We start from the raw sequence: 19316 nt of genomic DNA, 5'->3' as shown, positions 1-19316 counted from the left end.
CGGACATAGGAGGATTGGAAATAGAAAGAAAAAATGTAAATGCTGGCAATTGGAAATAAAAGAACACATTCATTCTGTCCGCATCTAGAAAAGAGAAAAAAACAGGTTAATGCGTTTGGGTGGAGTCCGTGGGCAGATTTTCCTGATCCCATGTCTGGGCGCTCTGTATCCTCCTTTCTTTCCTTCCCCGTGGTTTTCCTCTGTGTGCTGCACACAGGACACAGAAACAACTGCCCCCATTTATCAGGTACATCTCCGATAAATGGGCGACACTTTCTTTGTGTTAGGGAACTAAGGTAAACTAAGGTAAGTATTTGAATTATGTGTTAGGGAATTAAATAACAATTTATTTGAGTTTTAAATTGTGTTTAGCAACAGTAGGAAATTAAGTGATCCCCTAACCGCCGCCCTCCCCCCCCGCCCCCCCTCCTCCTCACCCTCGCGCAGGGGGGACTCGGGGCTGCTCTCCAGCCCGCTGCAGGCAGGCCTGAAGCTCAAAAAATTTCTCTCTCTCTCTCTGTTCCCTCTCTCTCGCTCTCCTTCTCCTCTTCCCTCTCTCTCCTTCTCCTCTTCCCTCTCTCTCCTCTTCCTCTCTCTCTCTCTCTCTCTCTCTACTTCCCCCCTCTCTCTCTTCCCGTGAGTGCGGGACCAGAAGGCGAGGGAGGTTTGACGGTGCCGTGGGCCCGGGCTCCTCCACCGGGCGGGGAGGTTTGACGGTGCCGGGGCCGGAGCGCGGGGCGGGCCGCCCGAAGAGTCCCGCTCGAGCCGCTCGCTAACGGCCGCCGGGCCGCGGGGTTTCCCTGCCTGCTCCCCGCGGGCCGCCTCGCGCCGTCTGGCACTGACCGCGCCTGCGCCGCCCGCGAGAGCCCGCTCTCCCGCTCCCGGTGCCGGCCGACCGCTCAGCTCAAGGGGGGGAGTGTGAGGGATGGGGGGGGGGGGAATGTGAGGGAGAGGGGGGGAGTGAGTGTGAGGGGGGGGGGGGAGTGTGAGGGAGAGGGGGGGGGGAGGTGTGGAGGGAGGGGGGGGGAGTGTGAGGGAGGGGGGGGTAGTGTGAGGGAGGGGGGGGAGTGTGAGGGAGGGGGGGGGAGTGTGAGGAGGGGGGGGGGGAGTGTGAGGGAGGGGGGGAGTGTGAGGGAGGGGGGGGGAGTGTGAGGGAGGGGGGGGAGTGTGGGGGGAGTGTGAGGGGGAGGGGAGGTGTGAGGGAGAGGAGGGGGGGAGTGTGAGGGAGAGGAGGGAGTGTGAGGGGGGGGAGTGTGAGTGAGGGAGAGGGGGGGAGTGTGAGGGGGGGAGTGTGAGGGAGGGGGGGAGTGTGAGGGAGGGGGGAGTGTGCGGGAGAGGAGGGGGGGAGAGGAGGGGGAGTGTGAGGAGGGGGGGAGTGTGAGGGGGTGTGAGTGTGAGGGAGAGGAGGGGGGAGAGGAGGGGGGGAGTGTGAGGGAGAGGAGGGGGAGTGTGAGGGAGAGGAGGGGGGAGTGTGAGGGAGAGGGGGGGGATTGTGGGGGGGAGGAGTGTGAGGGGGGAGTGTGAGGGAGAGGGGGGGAGTGTGAGGGGGGGGAGTGTGAGGGAGGGGGGGGGAGTGTGGGGGGGAGGGGAGTGTGAGGGAGAGGGGGGAGTGTGAGGTGAGAGGGGGGGGAGTGTGAGGGGGGGGGAGGAGTGTGAGGGGAGAGGGGGAGGGAGTTCTCTTCCCCCCCCAGTCTCTCTCTCTCCCCCCCCCACAGTCGCTCTCTCTCTCCCCCCCACACAGTCGTCTCTCTCTCCCCCCCACAGTCGCTCTCTCTTCCCCCCCACAGTCGCTCTCTCTTCCCCCCCAGTCGCGCTCTCTCTTCACCCCCCCCAGTCGCGCTCTCTCTTCCCCCCCCCCAGTCGCGCTCTCTCTTCCCCCCCCCAGTCGCGCTCTCTCTTCCCCCCCCCAGTCGCGCTCTCTCTTCCCCCCCCCAGTCGCGCTTTCTCTTACCCCCCCCCCAGTCGCGCTCTCTCTTCCCCCCCCCCCCCGTCGCTCTCTCTCTCTTTCTCTCTCCCCCCCCCCCCCCCACCCAGTCGCTCTCTCTCTCTCTCTTCCCACAACAACATGCCCTCAAAAAAGCCTCGGCACCGCCGGGCACCCCCAGCTAGTCTCAGATAAATGGGCGACAGGTGAAATGTTGGTCTGTCTTTTCCATCGCTTTTTTTTGTTTTATTGAAGAACATGGGAAGTCTGCCTCTGTCACTTTATACAAGGGTGACTGTAGCAGTCCTTTTAAACCTCACAGTGAAGACTCGTCAGTTTTAACCTGAAGTCCACCTAATTACCCTCTGCGAGTGTATCGAACGATAAACTCCGCTCATCTCTGCTTATTCTAATGAGGGAAAAAACCCTTTTTGGCCAACCCTGTTTATTTAAAGCTACAAGCTTTGGCTAAAACTGCAGACAACGTATGCAAACAAACTGCAGTCGATTCCCTTTATGTCTTTGGAACCGTACAAAAACAATGATTGCGCGAGGAGTATTTTCTGTGGGTGTTCTATTAGTGAGGGAGCAATATATAATATGGAGTCCATCAGAGAGCTTTATAGGCGGGATCAGCTCAACAGCTTTATGATCTTCTTTGTTGCAGACGTTGATGAATGCCAAGAAAATGCAGATGCTTGCCAGGGAGGCATGTGCATGAACAGTGCAGGCTCCTTTACATGCACGTGTCCAAGTGGCTTCAGCTGGTGGATGATGTAAGGTGCCAAGGTAAAGAATCGAAGCACTCCGCGGCAGAAAGCGCCACGTCGCTCCTTGTAACTTGCCCAGTGCGGCCTGTAATTGGCCTCCCGTGTGTAATCCTTGGTCGCTTGTCGCTGACCCGAATGCTTTATATGTGTGAGAACATTTATCCAATGTGCAGAAAGGTTTATCTTTTAAACACTTAACAGGTGGAAATTGCACTCGGCAATATTAGTAATGAACGCACAAAAGGGTCATCGATTACATTCTTTCCTCCATTGGCTTAATGATTGGCTTAATGAAAAATCCTGACTTGGAAATATATCGCCGATCCTTCATCGTCGCTGGGTCAAAACCCTGGAACTCCCTCCCTTCACCACACGGATTGCAGCGGTTCAAGAAGGCAGCTCACCACCACCTTCTCAAGGGCAATTAGGGACGGGCAATAAATGCTGGCCTTGCCAGCGACGCCCACATCCCATGAACGAATAAAAAAAAAATGAAAGCATTAACCCATTTAACTTAATCAGATTAATGCCTCTGTCCAAATAACAGAGGGAATTTGGAATTAATAGATTGGTTACTAATATTGCACATTACAATTTCAACTCATTAGGAGGTATGTCAATATTGGACCTCTCTTATCTTCAAAGCATTCGGATACCCGTATTACCTGCCTTCATCGTCGCTGGGTCAGGATTCTGGAACTCGCTGTCTAACAGCACTGTGGGAGCACCTTCACCACACGGACTGCAGCAGTTCAAGAAGGTGGCTCACCACCACCTTCGCAAGGACAATTAGGGATGGCCAATAAATGCTGGCCTCGCCAGCGACACCCATATCCTGTGAATGATTTTTTTTTTACATATACATACAACTGTAGTCAGATAAAAGCACACGCAGCGTTAGAAGTTTCTGATTTAAATATGAGTTTGAAAGACCGCCAGTATTATTGTGTCTGTGCACAACAATAATCTTATTTCAACAGGAGTGATGTGCTGTGCTAACATAAAACGTGAAAACCATTTCGAGGGTAAACACCACATTAGGTATCACTTCTGCTGCAGGTTAACTTTTCATAGTGGCCAGTGTTGCAGCTCTGTAGGCGAGATGCTTTGGAGCAAGCCATTCCCGTCACTCAACCCTGATGCCCCCATTAACAAGGAAAACTACGGGTGTGTGTAAATGTACAACAAATGCCAGGTGTTTTTTTGTTACTTCCACAAAAAGAGACACAAGTGCTGTTTCTTCCCCCAGATGTAAACGAATGCCTAACACCGGAGCTTTGTGCTCACGGGGATTGCCTGAACACAGAGGGTTCATTCTACTGCATTTGCGAGCAGGGATTCACAATCTCGTCGGATGGACACAAATGTGAAGGTGAGATCCAGCGATTTGCAGGTTTGGTGATGCACAGCTCACAACCTAACAGAAGGGATTACGACAGAGAGAAAAAAGTAGATTACAAAAAAATGGCCAGGACTTTTTAAAAACCAATTCTTGGGAAGTGGGTGGTGATATTTATTGCCCATTCCTAATTGTCCTGGGGGACTTGAGAGTCAACAACATTGTGTGGGACTGGAGTCACGTGTAGCCCTGACCATGTAGGGGGGTGGCAGGACATTAGTGAAACAGTTAGATCTTTACAATAATCCAGCAGTTTTCATGGTCATTTTTTCCTGGTACCAGCCCATAATTACCAGATTTATTAAATTTAATTTCATGGCTTATCATAGTGGGATTCAAAGACATGGGGGGGGTGATTTTCACTCAGAAGTCGGGAAGGAGGCGGGACTACAACTTTCGGGGTTGTAGTCCCGCCTCCATCGAGATGCGGCCAATCCACGCGATTTTAACTTGATTGGCATTGTTGAGCCCGCCCAGCGGGCTCAGCAGGCCAATTAAGGGCCACCCAGCAACAGGTGACATCACAGACTGAAATTTCATCGGTCAAGACGTTTTGACAGATGAAATATTAGTGTTTCACTGCTGTTTGAAGCTGTCAAACACTGAGGGGGAGAAATTGGATGAGTAGCGCCACCTGTTAGCGCCTAAAGAGGCAGTCAGTGGCTGTAGCGCCATTGGCTGCGTCTCCGGCGATATTCAGTAGGGGCGCTAATGGTGGCGTTAGGCATTTGCGCTGTGCCGCCACCAATGACGTCATCGGTGTGCGCAGCGCCCCATTCGTGCCCCGTTCACGATATTTGGTAGCGAACGCCGCAGTTGCGCTGCTCGCTACCCGCGCCCCGTTGACGGGGCCTTACTGTGCCGGCAGCGGCGCAAGTTAAGGTGGAGGTGCGGGGCGGCCGCTTTTTCGGCGGCCGCCTGCCAGCACCTCCGTCCCCAGCCTCCTAACCCCCCCCCCCCCCCCCCCCCCGCGGCATTGCCGGCTGTTTCCCGAGAGCCCGGCACTTCTCCTTGGTGCCGGGCTCATTTGCCGGCACTCGCGATCGGGGATCGCGCTGTTGCAGGCACCTCCTCCTTAACAGTGGGAGGAAGGCCTGCAGTACCGCAGCGTGCCGTGCCGCAGCATGTGGCGCTGCGGCACGTTGCGCTGCCATAATCAGTTTCAGCGCCCTAAGAGGGACGTGGAGCGCCTCGAGCCTCGCCCCGTCTCCCTCGAGGGGCACTGAAACTGAATTTCTGGCGATCGGTATCACTCCGATCGCTGCGCTAAATCCTGCGCTCAGGTGACTTTTGCGCCACTTTGGCGCCCCAACCCAATTTCTAGGCCTGACAGTCTTACTTCTAACCTGAGTCCTTCTACGCAGACTCAGTTAGAAATCTCTCCGGCACAGAAAGCTGCAGGCTGTCACTTTTGACAGTTCGCAGCCATTCTGCTTTCTGTGCCGGTTAGATGATGGACTCCCGAGGAAGGAAGGCTGTAAAGGTAAGTAAGGTAATTTAAACTTCTTTACACACTTCAGACACACCAAACACACTTACCTTTGCACTCATGCACCCATCACTCACCTGAACACCGACATCTCGACCCCTCCAAGTCCTTCAACCCGACGGCCTGACTCCTCTAACTTGGCGTGGTTTGGAGCCATCGGGAATCCCACATTTCAAGCTTTAAAATCGGGATTAGGCTAAAAACTGCCTGTTAACAGGCAGTTAATTGTCACTAATCCCTTCCCGCCTCGGGTAGGCGGGTCCCAGTGCGGAGCGGGTACCCGCCTCCTTTGAAACTTACATGGAGGCAGGTTTGGGGCGGGATGGTGTCGGGACCCCCGAATTCAGGACTTTAACCCCCCGCACGCCTCCAATCCTGACTCCACAGGTCAGTTAAAATCGAGGCCATGACCTCTGCATTGATAGTCCAATACTACAAACACTAGGCTATAACACCCAATTGATTTTGCTTTCACTAAGTTGATATTAAAAATGGAAAATAGATATCAGCCTGATCAGCAGCGAGGACGCTAGTTTTGGTGTCACTGTCCTTGGGTTTAGGGAGGCAACAGTCAGGCAGGGTTCCCACTCCTTTTTTGACCAATGTTAATGTGTGGACGTCGTGAGGACAGGATCGGCCTCCCCCTTGCTACACTGTTGCCTTCAGGCGGAAAAGAGGAGGGAAAACATAGGTAATCAGTATGGGGGCGGTGGCAGAGCACAACATGCAGAACTGTGCAGGTTCCATTCCCCACACTGTTGAGTTCCCAACCTCAACAGCATTGCCAGGGAGAAGTGCCAAGCAATGGCCTGGTGCATCCCCACAAGGATTGAGGGAAGAGTCCTCACTGTGCTGGTCCTATTAGACCTCCTAGTAGCTGACTTAAGTAGCATAGTCGGAAGCCCGTGTGGGAGTGAGAGGCCCAGGACCAGGAAGGTAAGAAACGCTAGTAAAAAATTAGAGGGAAATAAAGGATTTGACAGCACATAATCTGATTCACCCAGCCCATACTCAGATTCTTTATGGGGAGTATTGGGGGTTTAACAAAATTGAAACATCCTTTATTTTGTCAGTTAGATAATTGGTTCTTCTATTGAGTAACTACTATTTTAATGCGCTCAATAATAGGGAGGGGGGAATAACTGGCTGTGTTGGATTATGTTTTCTAAATCATTGACTCCCTATTTTACTGAATAGGCTCACGTTGATACTGGATGTTTGACACCCCTTTTGTCTGGTATTAGCAGTGAGATCTATCTGCAGGTCACACCATAAACACAATTGACCCCGATTTTAACTCCAGATGGGTTCCCCGCTCAGGCCAGAGTTAAAATTGCAGTCGGGTCTCAATTATATCATCGGGCCACAACATGCATATGTAAAGAAGGACCCTGTTGGCTCCGGGCGCGCGTCCTTGCTGCCTGCTCAGGAGAGCAGGTTAAAATTGCAGATGTTGCGATCATGGCGGCTTTCGGAGAGGCAAGAGCCAGGGCGATTTTACCTGCCCACCCGCCAGGTTTCTGCTGAGCGAGTAGGGTTAAAATATCCCCCAATCCTACAACTTTGTGATTATCCTGTAGTGAGTTATAAGCTTGGATGCCATAACCTTTATCTTGTGTCTTTCCATTAGAAAGAGCTAAATGGGCAATGAAATGGCACTGTGCACTCTTAGCATGCCAATGACATTTCTTCGTCCACAATTTTAACAGGAGCATTAACAGTTTATTTGGTTAAAACAGCAGTCAAACCAGTTTTGTATAAATGCGTTGGTAGAAGCAACACAATGTCAAAGCCAGGTTTCATACCATAGCCCCACAGAGTGGAATACATCTTTATTTCAGTTGAATCTTGTTACTGAGCATTCTCTGTCACTTGTTTTGTCCATAAGTGCCCACAATAGTGAATTTAGAGAGGGACAAAATCAGCCAGGATCGTAAGTGCAGCCATTAGAGGTGGGGGAAGTATTGAGTAGACTGGGCCTATATTCCCTAGGGTTTAGAAGAATGAGGGGTGATCTCATTGAAACGTATAAAATTCTTAAAGAACTTGACATGGTAGGTGCTGGGAGGATGCTTCCCCTGGCTGGGGAGTCTGGAACCAGGAGTCACAGTCTCAGAATAAGGGGTCAACCATTTAGGACTGAGATGAGGAGAAATTTCTTCACTCTGAGTGTTGTGAATCTTTGGAATTCTCTACCCCAGAGGGCTGTGGATCTCAGTCGTTGAGTATATTCAAGACAGAGATAGACATATTTTTGGACTCTAAGGGAATCAATAGATATGGGGATAGTGTTGGAAAGTGGAGATGAGGTAGAAGATCAGCCATGATCTTATTGAATGGCAGAGTTGGCTCGAAGGGCTGAATGGCCGACTCCTGCTCCTATTTCTTATGCTCTTATGTGTAATGCACAGCCTGTTCCCCTCTGCCACAGTGTTTTAGACACCTTTTAAGTTCCATGTTTTTCCCCTCTCCACATGAAATCCGGAAATTGCTCCTGACATGTTCCCCCACCCCACCACCCCCAAACTCTTTATTATATAGTTGCACCTCTGGCTCAGGTTTCTCCTCCTGATCGCTATCCAGTGACTCCTGCTGAGCGGTGTTTCTGGACATCAGGCGAGGGCGGGATTTCGCTCGGCTGTGATGTTTCTCGTGGTGAAATGATCTGCCAACACTCATCATCCAGGCCCACACGGCCAACAGCGGCAAATTCCATGAGGTACCAGAGGGCTGCCAGTCTCTGTGGGACTGTACCCAGGTCAAGAGTCATGTCTTCAAGAGAGTGAAGGGGGACACAAATCTGAGGAAGAATCTAGATAGAAGAACAGATTGGAGTTGGGGAGACAGAATGAGAGCAGCAAAAGGTATTCATTCTCTTCAGAGTTTTCAAGGATTGTGCCATCTACTAGAGCAAGGCTTGATTTCACTGACTAATGTTTCATAACGTAACCGAACACAGGTGCAAGCTCCGGGTAGAATTCTGTTTCACTCAGGTGTCCTGTAAATCCTGTAGCTTTTTTTTTTGTTGCCGCTAGGCCTTGCTAATTTAAGCAAATGGCGTTTTTGACCTGAAGTGTCGGTGTATCTTGTCAGAATGTTAACCCATCATCCCTGATTTCTTAAGCCAATTATTGTGACAAATGCCCTTTCTGGCATTAACAGAAACTTTTCAGCAGTCCAAGAGTTGCCTTGTCTAGACGAGGGAAAATATTTGGTGTGGAACAATCCCCTATGGGTTCCTTGCGAACACCATTTGACCCGACAGGAGTATTCAGCCCAACACTTAGCAAACATTGGCATTCTGATCATACACCAGGGAATCAAATATGTTTTATTTGTAATTACATTTTTCTTTTGCAAGCATTCCTGGCTTTTTTTTCTTCAAAATGCTAATTAGACGTAGCAGATGAAATTTTCCAGTCTGGTGAATTAAAGGCCCTCGACAGGCCCTGTTGCAATTTCTGTAACCTTGCAGCGAATGTTTGCATGACACATCTGGTACTGTGGTTTATTAGCTTATGTTAGACCAGCTCTTTTTCTTTCTCTGTATGTGCGTACGTCTGACTGAAAACTGCCTTGGGTGCAATAGAATGAACTACAGCCAATTATGTTTGCTTGCTTCAGAAAGAAAACAAAGCTTTTAATTAGCCCTGGATATAAGATTTAAAGGCTTTTGTACCTGGAACTGGGGGCCCTTGTGCAAGAACTCGAGCGCAATCTCACTGAAACATGGCACAGTAACAACATCATTGTCAGGGCGTTTGGCATTAAATCAGTCCCATGATTTTTATCCGAAGATCAAAAACCCGCTAAACCCTACAGTGCCTGAGTCGAATGGAGTTATTAATCATAATCCACGCGTAGCAATTTTAAACCTATAATCTTAACGGTGCCAGTTATTGGACCGAGCACGGGAGAGAGGCTACTTAAGTGTTACTTAAAGGTGCCTGACCTTTGGGACTGGGGGTGTAGCAAAATGTGCTGCGGATGCCTAATGAGCAAGTTGATACTGCGGTAGCCATGGTAACGCACGGCTGACAGAAATGGGGAACTTAAAACATGTGACTGACAGGTGAGCTGTGACTGGTGCAGGCTATATTAATGCAGGAGTAATTACTAAGAATGATCTTTACTCCTGTGTAACTCCCAGCAAATTTATTTGGGTGGGGGAGATGGAGGAGGGGAAATTAATTTCTTGTTAAAGTAATATTGGCAGTGTTCTGCGAAGATAAAGCCAAGTTCTGAGAACTGGCATTAAGCGGTCTTTACAAATGAGTTCAGTCTCTCTTGCCCTTCACTCACCTGCACTTCGCTCTCCAGTTTCCTTCTCTCACTGCTCTCCTTGCTGCTCCCTGGTTTATCTCTCTCCCTTCCCCCCATCTCTATCATCTCCTTTCTCCCCGTCTCTCTCTCTCTCCTTCCTCTGTCTCTCTTTTTCTCTCTCTCTCAAGAATAGGTAGTGTTTTAGATAGATGTCTTTTTAGTTGCTGCTTCTGAGTTTTCAAAGCTGCCTGCTCTGTGGGATTTCATTGTGTTTAATGTGTAAAGTGTGCGTATTTTTCAGATTTTGATGAATGCGCAGATGGCACCAAATGCCATGGCGGTTCTTGTGTGAACACTGACGGCTCCTATAGATGTGAATGTGCCAGAGGCTTCCGCCTCAGCCCGACAAGTGAAACATGCGTTGGTAAATTACGATTTAAAAAAAAGTGGATTGTATCAAAATGCTAACACTAAAGTGACAGCAGCTTAAGGCTCCTATTTTTAAAACACACATCCATCATATAAACCATTTTTACAGCAGCCCAAAGCTCACCAGTGTGTAGTTTACCTTTTGCTAACTCACCATATGCCGCACAGAGGCGTCGCTGTAGTGTGTGAAGGAGTAGGGGGGCATCATTCATTGAATCACTACTTTCAACCATTCCCACACTGTGTCCAGACTTGCAGTGTGTGTGTTTTTTCTCTCTCTCTGGTCCTAGCATGCCATTCCTTTATAAGTGAATGGGACCATTTTACTTTTTGACTGATCGTATGTAAAATAAAGACAAACATACATATGAACATACAAATTAGGAGCAGGAGTAGGCCACTCGGCCCCTCGAGCCTGCTCCGCCATTCAATAAGATCATGGCTAATCCGATTACTCCACATTCCCGCCTACCCTCGATAACCTTTCACCCCTTGCTTATCAAGAATCTATCTACCTCTGCCTTCAAAATATTCAAAGACTCTGCTTCCACCGCCCTCTGAGGAAGAGAGCTCCAAAGACTCACGACCCTCAGTGAGAAAACATTTCTCCTCATCTCTGTCTTAAATGGGCGACCCCTTATGTTTAAACAGTGACCCCTAGTTCGAGATTCTCCCACAAGAGGAAACATCCTCTCCACATCCACCCTGTCCAGGCCCCTCAGGATCTTATATGTTTCAATCAAGTCACCTCTTACTCTTCTAAACTCCAGCGGCTACAAGCCTAGCCTGTCCAACCTTTCCTCAAAAGACAACCTGCCCATTCCAGGTATTAAAACCACTCTTCCTCCAACCATGCTTTCTGGATGAATCTGACCCTCCCTGGCCAGGACACTGGATAGTCTGCCCTTCCTCCACCTCTCCATCGAGGCTGCCAATGGCACTCTTGATCTAGCCTTGCTGTGGGTGGACCCTTTCCTTCTATTTTACATCCTTTGATCCAAGCCCTTATTACCAGAGGATCTAGCTGAGTTCACTATCCCCCGCTGTGCAGGGAAAGTGAATGAGAACATTTGCTCTTTTTACTTAAATTTATTTCCCTTTCACATTCTAGCAATTCGCTAAATGTATTTTCCTCGTGTATATTAACTTTTGGTAGCAGTTTGTCCCCGGTTACAAACGCATACACCCATACTGAGCCCAGCAACCACACTTAAAAAAATAGAGGAGGTTTTCAAATAGTCCAAAGTGTAACAGTTTTAAACAGGTTTACTTGTTAAAAAATGGTGGTTAGAAAGAGTTAACATCATGATCTTCGATGGGTGATGTGACTGAGTATAATTAGCACAGTTCTTTGATCTTAATCCCATTTAAATGTCAGTAAATAATTTATTCACTTAGCTATTTCGCCAGCTCTGCTTTAACATGAGGTTCAGGGAGGTAGATAGTAAACTGTGGATTTCTTTAGTATCAAGTAAAAAATGGCCCACTCACAAACCTGATGATTTCAACTTTATTCTGCTTTCTTAATTAGTACCATATTTAAGGTGCACCTTTATAGTTTTGAGTTTTTCTTTAGTTAGGCGTATAACCTGCTAAGAATCAAGCTACATCTTCTGATACAAAGTGGGATTAGGAGTTAGCCTGGGCCTCCTGATAAGGCAGTGGAGACAAGAACCCTGGAATCATTCTAATAGGCTGTTGGATGCTTGGTATCTATAGAAGGATACATTAGTACCTTATTTGACACGGAATGGTCTGTTATTTCGCTCTGCTGATAAATCAATGCATTTTATCACACAGCAGCACGGTGACATCACTATTACAGCCAGGTTACTCGGAAGAGGTGGTGATTGGTGGAACGCACAGTGCAGTTTCTTTTCCATAGAAAGATTGACCATGGGAACTGGGTAGCAAGTGTCGTAACTGCTTTCCGATTAAAAGGCCTCAATTCAAGGTGCCAGAAGCAAAATAACAAAGGGCAGACAAACTAACGGTTCCAGTAGCTTTGCCCAGAATTATATAACCCTTCAACTATCCCACCTCGCCATTGCTTATGTTGTGTGTTATCAGAAAATGTGACTGCAATCACACCAGTTTGCCTTATTACATTCTAGAAAAACATGTCCCAGCACATTGTAAAAAATGGATTATCAGGTCTGAACCAACATTGCAACCTGTCCCTTTAAATTCCACACAGGCCCTAGCCTTGGCAGAGCAAGTGTCCCGCTGCTTCTGGTAATTTTAGAATTTCAAAGCTGTGATTTCCTGGCGAAGATATTTGTGTAACAACATGGACTCACCCTTCTGGGTTAAGGGTTCACCAGCTAGCGTTCACTTCAGCACTGTGAATTGCACCACATGTACTAGCACTAAGGAAGGAAAAAATGTACACACATTTAGGCTTCTGAGCCTAGATTTTCCACTTTGTTGTAGTTTCCAGCAGATTGGCAATTGTTGGCTTTAAGAAAGAATGAAATGGAAAGAAGGAAGGAACCTGCATTTTTATAGCGCCTTCCGTGACTTTAGGACGTCCCAAAGTGCTTCGCAGCCAAAGAAGTAACATAGAAACATAGAAAATAGGAGCAGGAGTAGGCCATTCGACCCCTCGAGCCTGTTCCACCATTTAATGAGATCATGGCTGATCATCCAAATTCAGTACCCTGTCCCTGCTTTCTCCCCATACCCCTTGATCCCTTTAGCCTTAAGAAATATATCTAACTCCTTCTTGAATATATTTAATGAATTGGCCTCAACTGCCTTCTGTGGTAGAGAATTCCACAGGTTCACCACTCTCTGGGTGAAGAAATTCCTCCTCATCTCAGTCCTAAATGGCTTACCCCTTATCCTTAGACTGTGACCCCTGGTTCATGACTCGCCCACCATCGGGAACATCTTTCCTGCATCTAGTCTGTCTAGTCCTGTTAGAATTTTATACGTTTCAATGAGATCCCCTCTTATTCTTCTAAACTCTAGCGAATATAAGCCTAATCGACCCAATCTCTCTTCATACGTCATTCCTGCCATCCCAGGTATCATTCTGGTGAATCTTCGCTGCACTCCCTCCATGGCAAGAACATCCTTCCTCAGATAAGGCGACCAAAACTGCACACAATACTCAAGGTGTGGTCTCACCAAGGCCCTGTATAACTGCAGCAACATAGAAACATAGAAGATAGGAGCAGGAATAAGCCATTCGGCCCTTCGAGCCTGCTCCGCCATTCAATGTGATCATGGCTGATCATCCAAATTCAGTACCCTGTCCCTGCCTTTTCCCCATATCCCTTGATCCCTTTAGCCTCAAGAAATATATCCAACTCTTTCTTGAATATATTTAATGAACTGGCCTCCACCGCTCTCTGTGGCAGAGAATTCCACAGGTTCACCACTCTTCTGGGTGAAGAAATTCCTCCTCATTTCAGTCCTAAATGGCTTACCCCTTATCCTTAGACTATGACCCCTGGTTCTGGACTCCCCGGCCATCAGAAACATCCTTCCTGCATCTAGTCTGTCCAGACCTGACAGAATTTTATAGGTTTCGATGAGATCCCCTCTCAATCTTCTAGACTCCAGTGAGTATAAGCCCAATCGACACAATCTCTCCTCATACGTCATTCCTGCCATCCCAGATATCAGCCTGGTGAATCTTCGCTGCACTCCCTCCATGGCAAGAACGTCCTTCCTCAGGTAAGGTGACCAAAACTGCACACAATACTCAAGGTGCGATCTCACCAAGGCCCTGTACAACTGTAGCAAGACATCCTTGTTCCTGTACTCGAACCCTCTTGCTACGAAGGCCAACATACCATTTGCCTTCTTAACCGCCTGCTGCACCTGCATGCTTACCTTCAGCGACTGGTGCACAAGGACACCCAGGTCTTGTTGCACTTCCCCTTCTCCCAATCTATTGCCGTTCAGATAATAATCTGTCTTCCTGTTTTTGCCACCAAAGTGGATAACCTCGCATTTAGCCACATTATACTGCATCTGCCATGCATCTGCCCAATCACCCAACCTGTCCAAATCATACTGGAGTCTCTCGGCATCCTCCTCACAGCACACACGCCCACCCAGCTTTGTGTCGTCTGCAAACTTGGAGATATTACATCTAGTTCCCTCGTCTAGATCATTAATATATTATATATATATATATATATGAAGTGTAGCCACTGTTGTAAAGTAGGGAAATGCGACAGCCAATTTGTGCACAGCAAGATCTCACAAACAGCAATGAGACAAATGACCAGAAAATCTATTTTTAATGGTGTTGGTTGAGCGATGATTGTTTTCCAGGACACCAGGAGAACTCCCCTAGAGTGAAACTTGAACTTCTGACTCAATGGCGAGAGTGCTAACACTGAGCCAAATCTGAGTTTGCGCCAAATTTTTTGTTCTCAGCACATTAACATAAGCCCTGAGTTTAAGCCCTTTGCCTGGTATAAATGGTGCGGCTGGGGAGAAGGGTGGAGTGGGGGGAGCGGAGAAGGGTGGGGTGCGGGGGGGCGGTGGTGTTAAGATGGTGGAGGGGTTGTGTTGCATTCCCGCCCTCCGCTATCTTAACTTGCCTTAGATCAGGCATGGGAGGTCCACCTGCCCCAGAGAAGCAAGGGTCCAATTTAAATGGCGAAGTTACTGTCCAAAGGCATCATTCTAACGAGCATGCATGGATTTGTGAAAGGCAGGTCATGCTTGACAAACCTGATTGAATTTTTTGAAGAGGTGACTAAAGTACTGGACAGGGGAATGTCTGTGGATGTTATTTATATGGGCTTCCAGAAGGCATTTTGATGAAGTCCCTTATAAGAGATTGTTAACTAAGCTTGAAGCCCATGGAATTGATGGCAAATTATTGACCTGCTTAGGAAACTGGCTGAGGAGACAGAGAGTAAGGATAATGGATAAGTACTCTAATTGGCAGGATGTGACTAATGGTGTCCTGCAGGGATCTGTTTTGGGGCCTCAACTATTCACTGTATTTATTAATGACTTAGATGATGGGATAGAAAGCCAAATATCCAGATTTGCCGATGACACAAAAATAGGCAGCATTGTAGGCAGTGGCGATCAAAGCATAAAATTACAAAGGGATATTGATAGATTAAGTGAATGGGCGAAACTGGCAAATCGATTTCAATGTAGGCAAATGTGAGGTCATCCACTTTGGATCGGTCCAGGATAGAACAGGGTACTTTCTAAATGGTGAAAAGCTAACATTGGAGGTCCAAAGAGACTTCGGGGTCCAGGTACATAGATCACTAAAATGTCATGAACAGGTACAGATAATAATCAAAAAGGCTAATGGAATGCTGGCCTTTATATCCAGAGGACTAGAGTACAAGGGGGTAGAAGTTATGCTGCAGCTGTACAAAACCCTGGTTAGACCACACCTGGAGTACTGTGAGCGGTTCTGGGCACCACACCTTAGGAAGGGTATATTGGCCTTGGAGGGAGTACAGCGTAGGTTTACCAGAATAATACCCGGACTCCAAGGGTTAAATTACAAGGAGAGATTACACAAACTAGCGTTGTATTCCCTGGAATTTAGAAGGTTAAGGGGTGATTTGGTCAAAGTTTTCAAGATATTAAGGGGAACAGATAGGGTAGATAGAGAGAAACTATTTCCGCTGTTTGGGGATTCTAGGACTAGGGGGCATAGTCTAAAAATTAGAGCCAGACCGTTCAAGAGTGAAATTAGGAAACACACAAACGGTGGTAGAGGTTTGAAATTTTCTTCTGCAAACGACAATTGATGCTAGATCAACTGTTAATTTTAAATCGGAGATTGATAGCTTTTTGTTAACCAAAGGTATTAAGGGATTTGGACCAAAGGCAGGTATATGGAGTTAGGTCGCAGATCAGCCATGACCTCATTGAATGGCGGAACAGGCTCGAGGGGCTCAATGGCCTACTCCTGTTCCTATGTTGCTCTGCCATTTTAACTGCGTGCTGACTAGAGGCTGCACAGTCCTGGACCCTCCAGCGACAGCTGGTGACAGGAAGCCTCGTGGCCACAGGAGGTCCAGGTAATATTAATTTTTGTGTTACCTTTTAAAGGTTGCTTGTTAGGCCTGGAGGAGGAGGAATGCTCCTCCTGGCCCCATAGGGACCCCTCAGGCCTTCCCCTGCCCGAGCTTCCCCTGCCCCTCCCCCTTCCCCCAACCAGTTACCTTTGCCAGGGACTGTTTCCACGGTTACCCAGCAGCAGCCTGACCTCCCGCAACGTTCCGCTCCTGCCGCCAGTGTTGACATCATTCCCGATGGCTCCGGGTGGGAGACAATGTCATAAGAGGTTTTGCAAGAAAGAAAACTGAATAAAGTTGAACTGGTCAGCCCTTTCACGAGGATTGCTTCGTGCAAATTGTTGACTAACTCTTGTCCCTGTTTGAAATTCTAAATCCTGCCAATCACTAGTAGATAGCCACACACATCTTATATATACTGAGTAAAGATTAACATGAGTCCCTTGCTTTACATCAACTACAACCCAGTAATTTATAAATGCAGGCTATGTCCCAAGATGGTTTAGCCACCTTCACCTCCCACACATACGATTCACAGGAGCTGCTATTTTACATAATTCTGTTCATGTTTTGTGCACATTTAAAGTGAGAAGCAATGACTTGCTTGTTAAGAGTGCTGTGAGTTTGTAACTGCCTGTTGTATCCTCTTTGCTGAGTAATATCCTTGGTCAGGCTATTACAAGCATTTGTGACTCCAGCAAATGCACGATACAACGTTAGCGCGCCTGACAACAAAGCATTACAAGGTTGCTTTTATGAAACGTTGCTGTGTTACTTGCCTAGCTTGTGTATGTTGCATGAAGGATGTCAAAACTGATCGTGGCGTGTTACCACTTTGATTTGATGAGTGTGTGGGGCCTGTAACACATCGGGCCAGTGGTACGCAAACCCCAGTGTTCGTGCCTCAGTAATGATCCATGATATACAGGAATGGCCTGGTCTTGGGTATATGGGTCATAATTTCAAAGATTGCAAATGACACAAAACTCGGAAATGTAGTAAACAGTGAGGAGGATAGTAACAGATTCCAGGACAGAGGCAGACTGGTGAAATGGGCAGACACATGGCAGATGAAATTTAATGCTGAGAAGTGTGAAGTGATGCATTTTGGTAAGAAGAATGAGGAGAGGCAATACAAACTAAATGGTACAATTTTAAAGGGGGTGCAGGAACAGAGAGACCTGGGCTTGTACGTACACAAGTCTTTAAATTGAAGCTGGCAGGACCAGTTGAGAAGGCTGTTAAAAAAGCATTAGGTATCCATGGCTTTATAAACTGAGGCATACAGTACGAAAGCAAGGAAGTTATGCTAAACTTTTAGACATCACTTGTTAGACCCCAGCTGGGGTATTGTGTCCAATTCTTGGCACCACACTTTAGGAAGGATATCAAGGCCTTAGAAAGGGTGCCGAGGAGATTTACGAGAATGGTACCAGGGATGCAAGACTTCAGTTACATATGGAGACTAGAGAAGCTAGGGTTGTTCTCCTTGGAGCAGAGGAGGTTAAGGGGACATTTAATAGAGGTGTTCTAAATCATGAATGGTTTTGATCGAGTAAATAAGGAGAAACTGTTTCCAGTGTCAGAAGGGTCGGCGACAAGATTTAAGGTAATTGGCTAAAGAACCAGAGGTGAGATGAGGAGACTTTTTTTTTAATGTTGTTGTGATCTGGAATGCTCTGCCTGAGAGGGTGGTGGAAGCAGATTCAACAATAACTTTCATAAAGGAACTGGATAAATACTTGAAGGGGAGAAATGTGCAGGGCTATGGGGAAAGAGCAGGGGAGTGGGACTAATTGGAGAGCACGTTCAAAGAGGGCCGAATGGCCTCCTTCTGTGCTGTACCAATCTATGATTCTATTCCAATAGCATGTGAACAAATAGCGACAGCCTTTCTCACAAGTGAAATAAAAGTCGTAGCACTCTATGATCAATGTCATCTCCTGTTAGTTCTATGAGCGTTGATGAGACAAGGTTTAGATTGGATCTGAAGTCAGGAGGACACTGTGGTGAAGCAGAGAGCCCAAAAGATAACTCTGTACAATACATTATCGCATAAGTGGGACATATCATCAACGACCGTAGAATAATATGAAGTTGGCGCTGTGATATTTAATATAGAGGGTTTATCCATACACGCTGTCCTAAATGCTTAATTTTCACATCCTTACTAACCTACGTCTTTTGTATTTGTTACTTACTGTGATTGTTTCACCGAGTTGGATCACACCGATGTAATGGAATCATTACTAATTCCGACACCACATCTTACTCATGTGTAACTTTACCGTATGAGAATATTGCTGGGCCCGATTTTCCCCTCGTCAGTCGGCAGCACTAGTCCTGGGCCCTGGTTTTTGCGTTCTGCGACTGAGTTGAGAATCTTTATTTTACTCTTGGTAGTTGCGCAGCCCCCAAGATTTAAATTTAAATCAGATTAAAACGAGCCCATTGCCTGCAGTATCTTGCGGCATCTGCCATTTTGTGGCCTGTATGTTAGGATTGGCTGCACAGCACCCTAAGAAGCAAAAGCACCATCTTTCTCCAACCAAGAAGTATTTTGCCGTTAAGGGCAAAAAAATAATCTGGATTCAAAATAAATTAACGTAAAAGGTCACAATAGCTTCCTGTTGTTACTGCCTGTACTAAAAGTCCTTGGTTGAATTGGGAATGAATATTGAAGCGTTTTTAAAGCTGCTTCAAAAACAAGTCATTAAAAAAAATTCAGATGACACCACAACAAAAAAGTGTTGTAAACGCATGGATTTAGTGCACCAGTTAAGGCGCTAACCCATCTAACTGCTGGCTGCCATATTTGCTTCGCTTCATCCATTGCATAGTTATAGAGATTGGCCGAAATGAAAGAAGAAAGGTCTTTCTTATAGTGACTTTGACCAGGATGAGAATAGTGTGCGCCCTGGGGAAAATTGGGTCTCGTATGTCTGATGTTAACCTGCATGACTTTTGAACAACTGCATTTGCTGAAGCAGCATCTGAGGTGATGGCAGGCCACGGCACAGAGTGC

General features: G+C 47.4%; 1 protein-coding gene across 1 annotated transcript in view; it reads left to right on the top strand.

Annotated features, from left to right (window-relative positions):
• ltbp1 (latent transforming growth factor beta binding protein 1) overlaps nt 1-19316 on the top strand; it is a 580062-nt gene that overhangs the window by 439521 nt on the left and 121225 nt on the right. The window contains 4 exon segments of the mRNA XM_085980097.1: nt 2592-2684; nt 2687-2713; nt 3944-4066; nt 10147-10269. Of these exon segments, the coding sequence (XP_085836223.1) occupies nt 2592-2684; nt 2687-2713; nt 3944-4066; nt 10147-10269 (366 nt within the window).

This window comes from Somniosus microcephalus, chromosome 3, assembly GCF_052327205.1.
Source record: "Somniosus microcephalus isolate GS21.2 chromosome 3, FLI_Smic_1.0, whole genome shotgun sequence".
In the NCBI taxonomy this organism is placed as follows: domain Eukaryota; kingdom Metazoa; phylum Chordata; class Chondrichthyes; order Squaliformes; family Somniosidae; genus Somniosus; species Somniosus microcephalus.
Note: the sequence above shows the minus strand (reverse complement) of the source record. Positions and strands in the feature narration are given on the sequence as shown.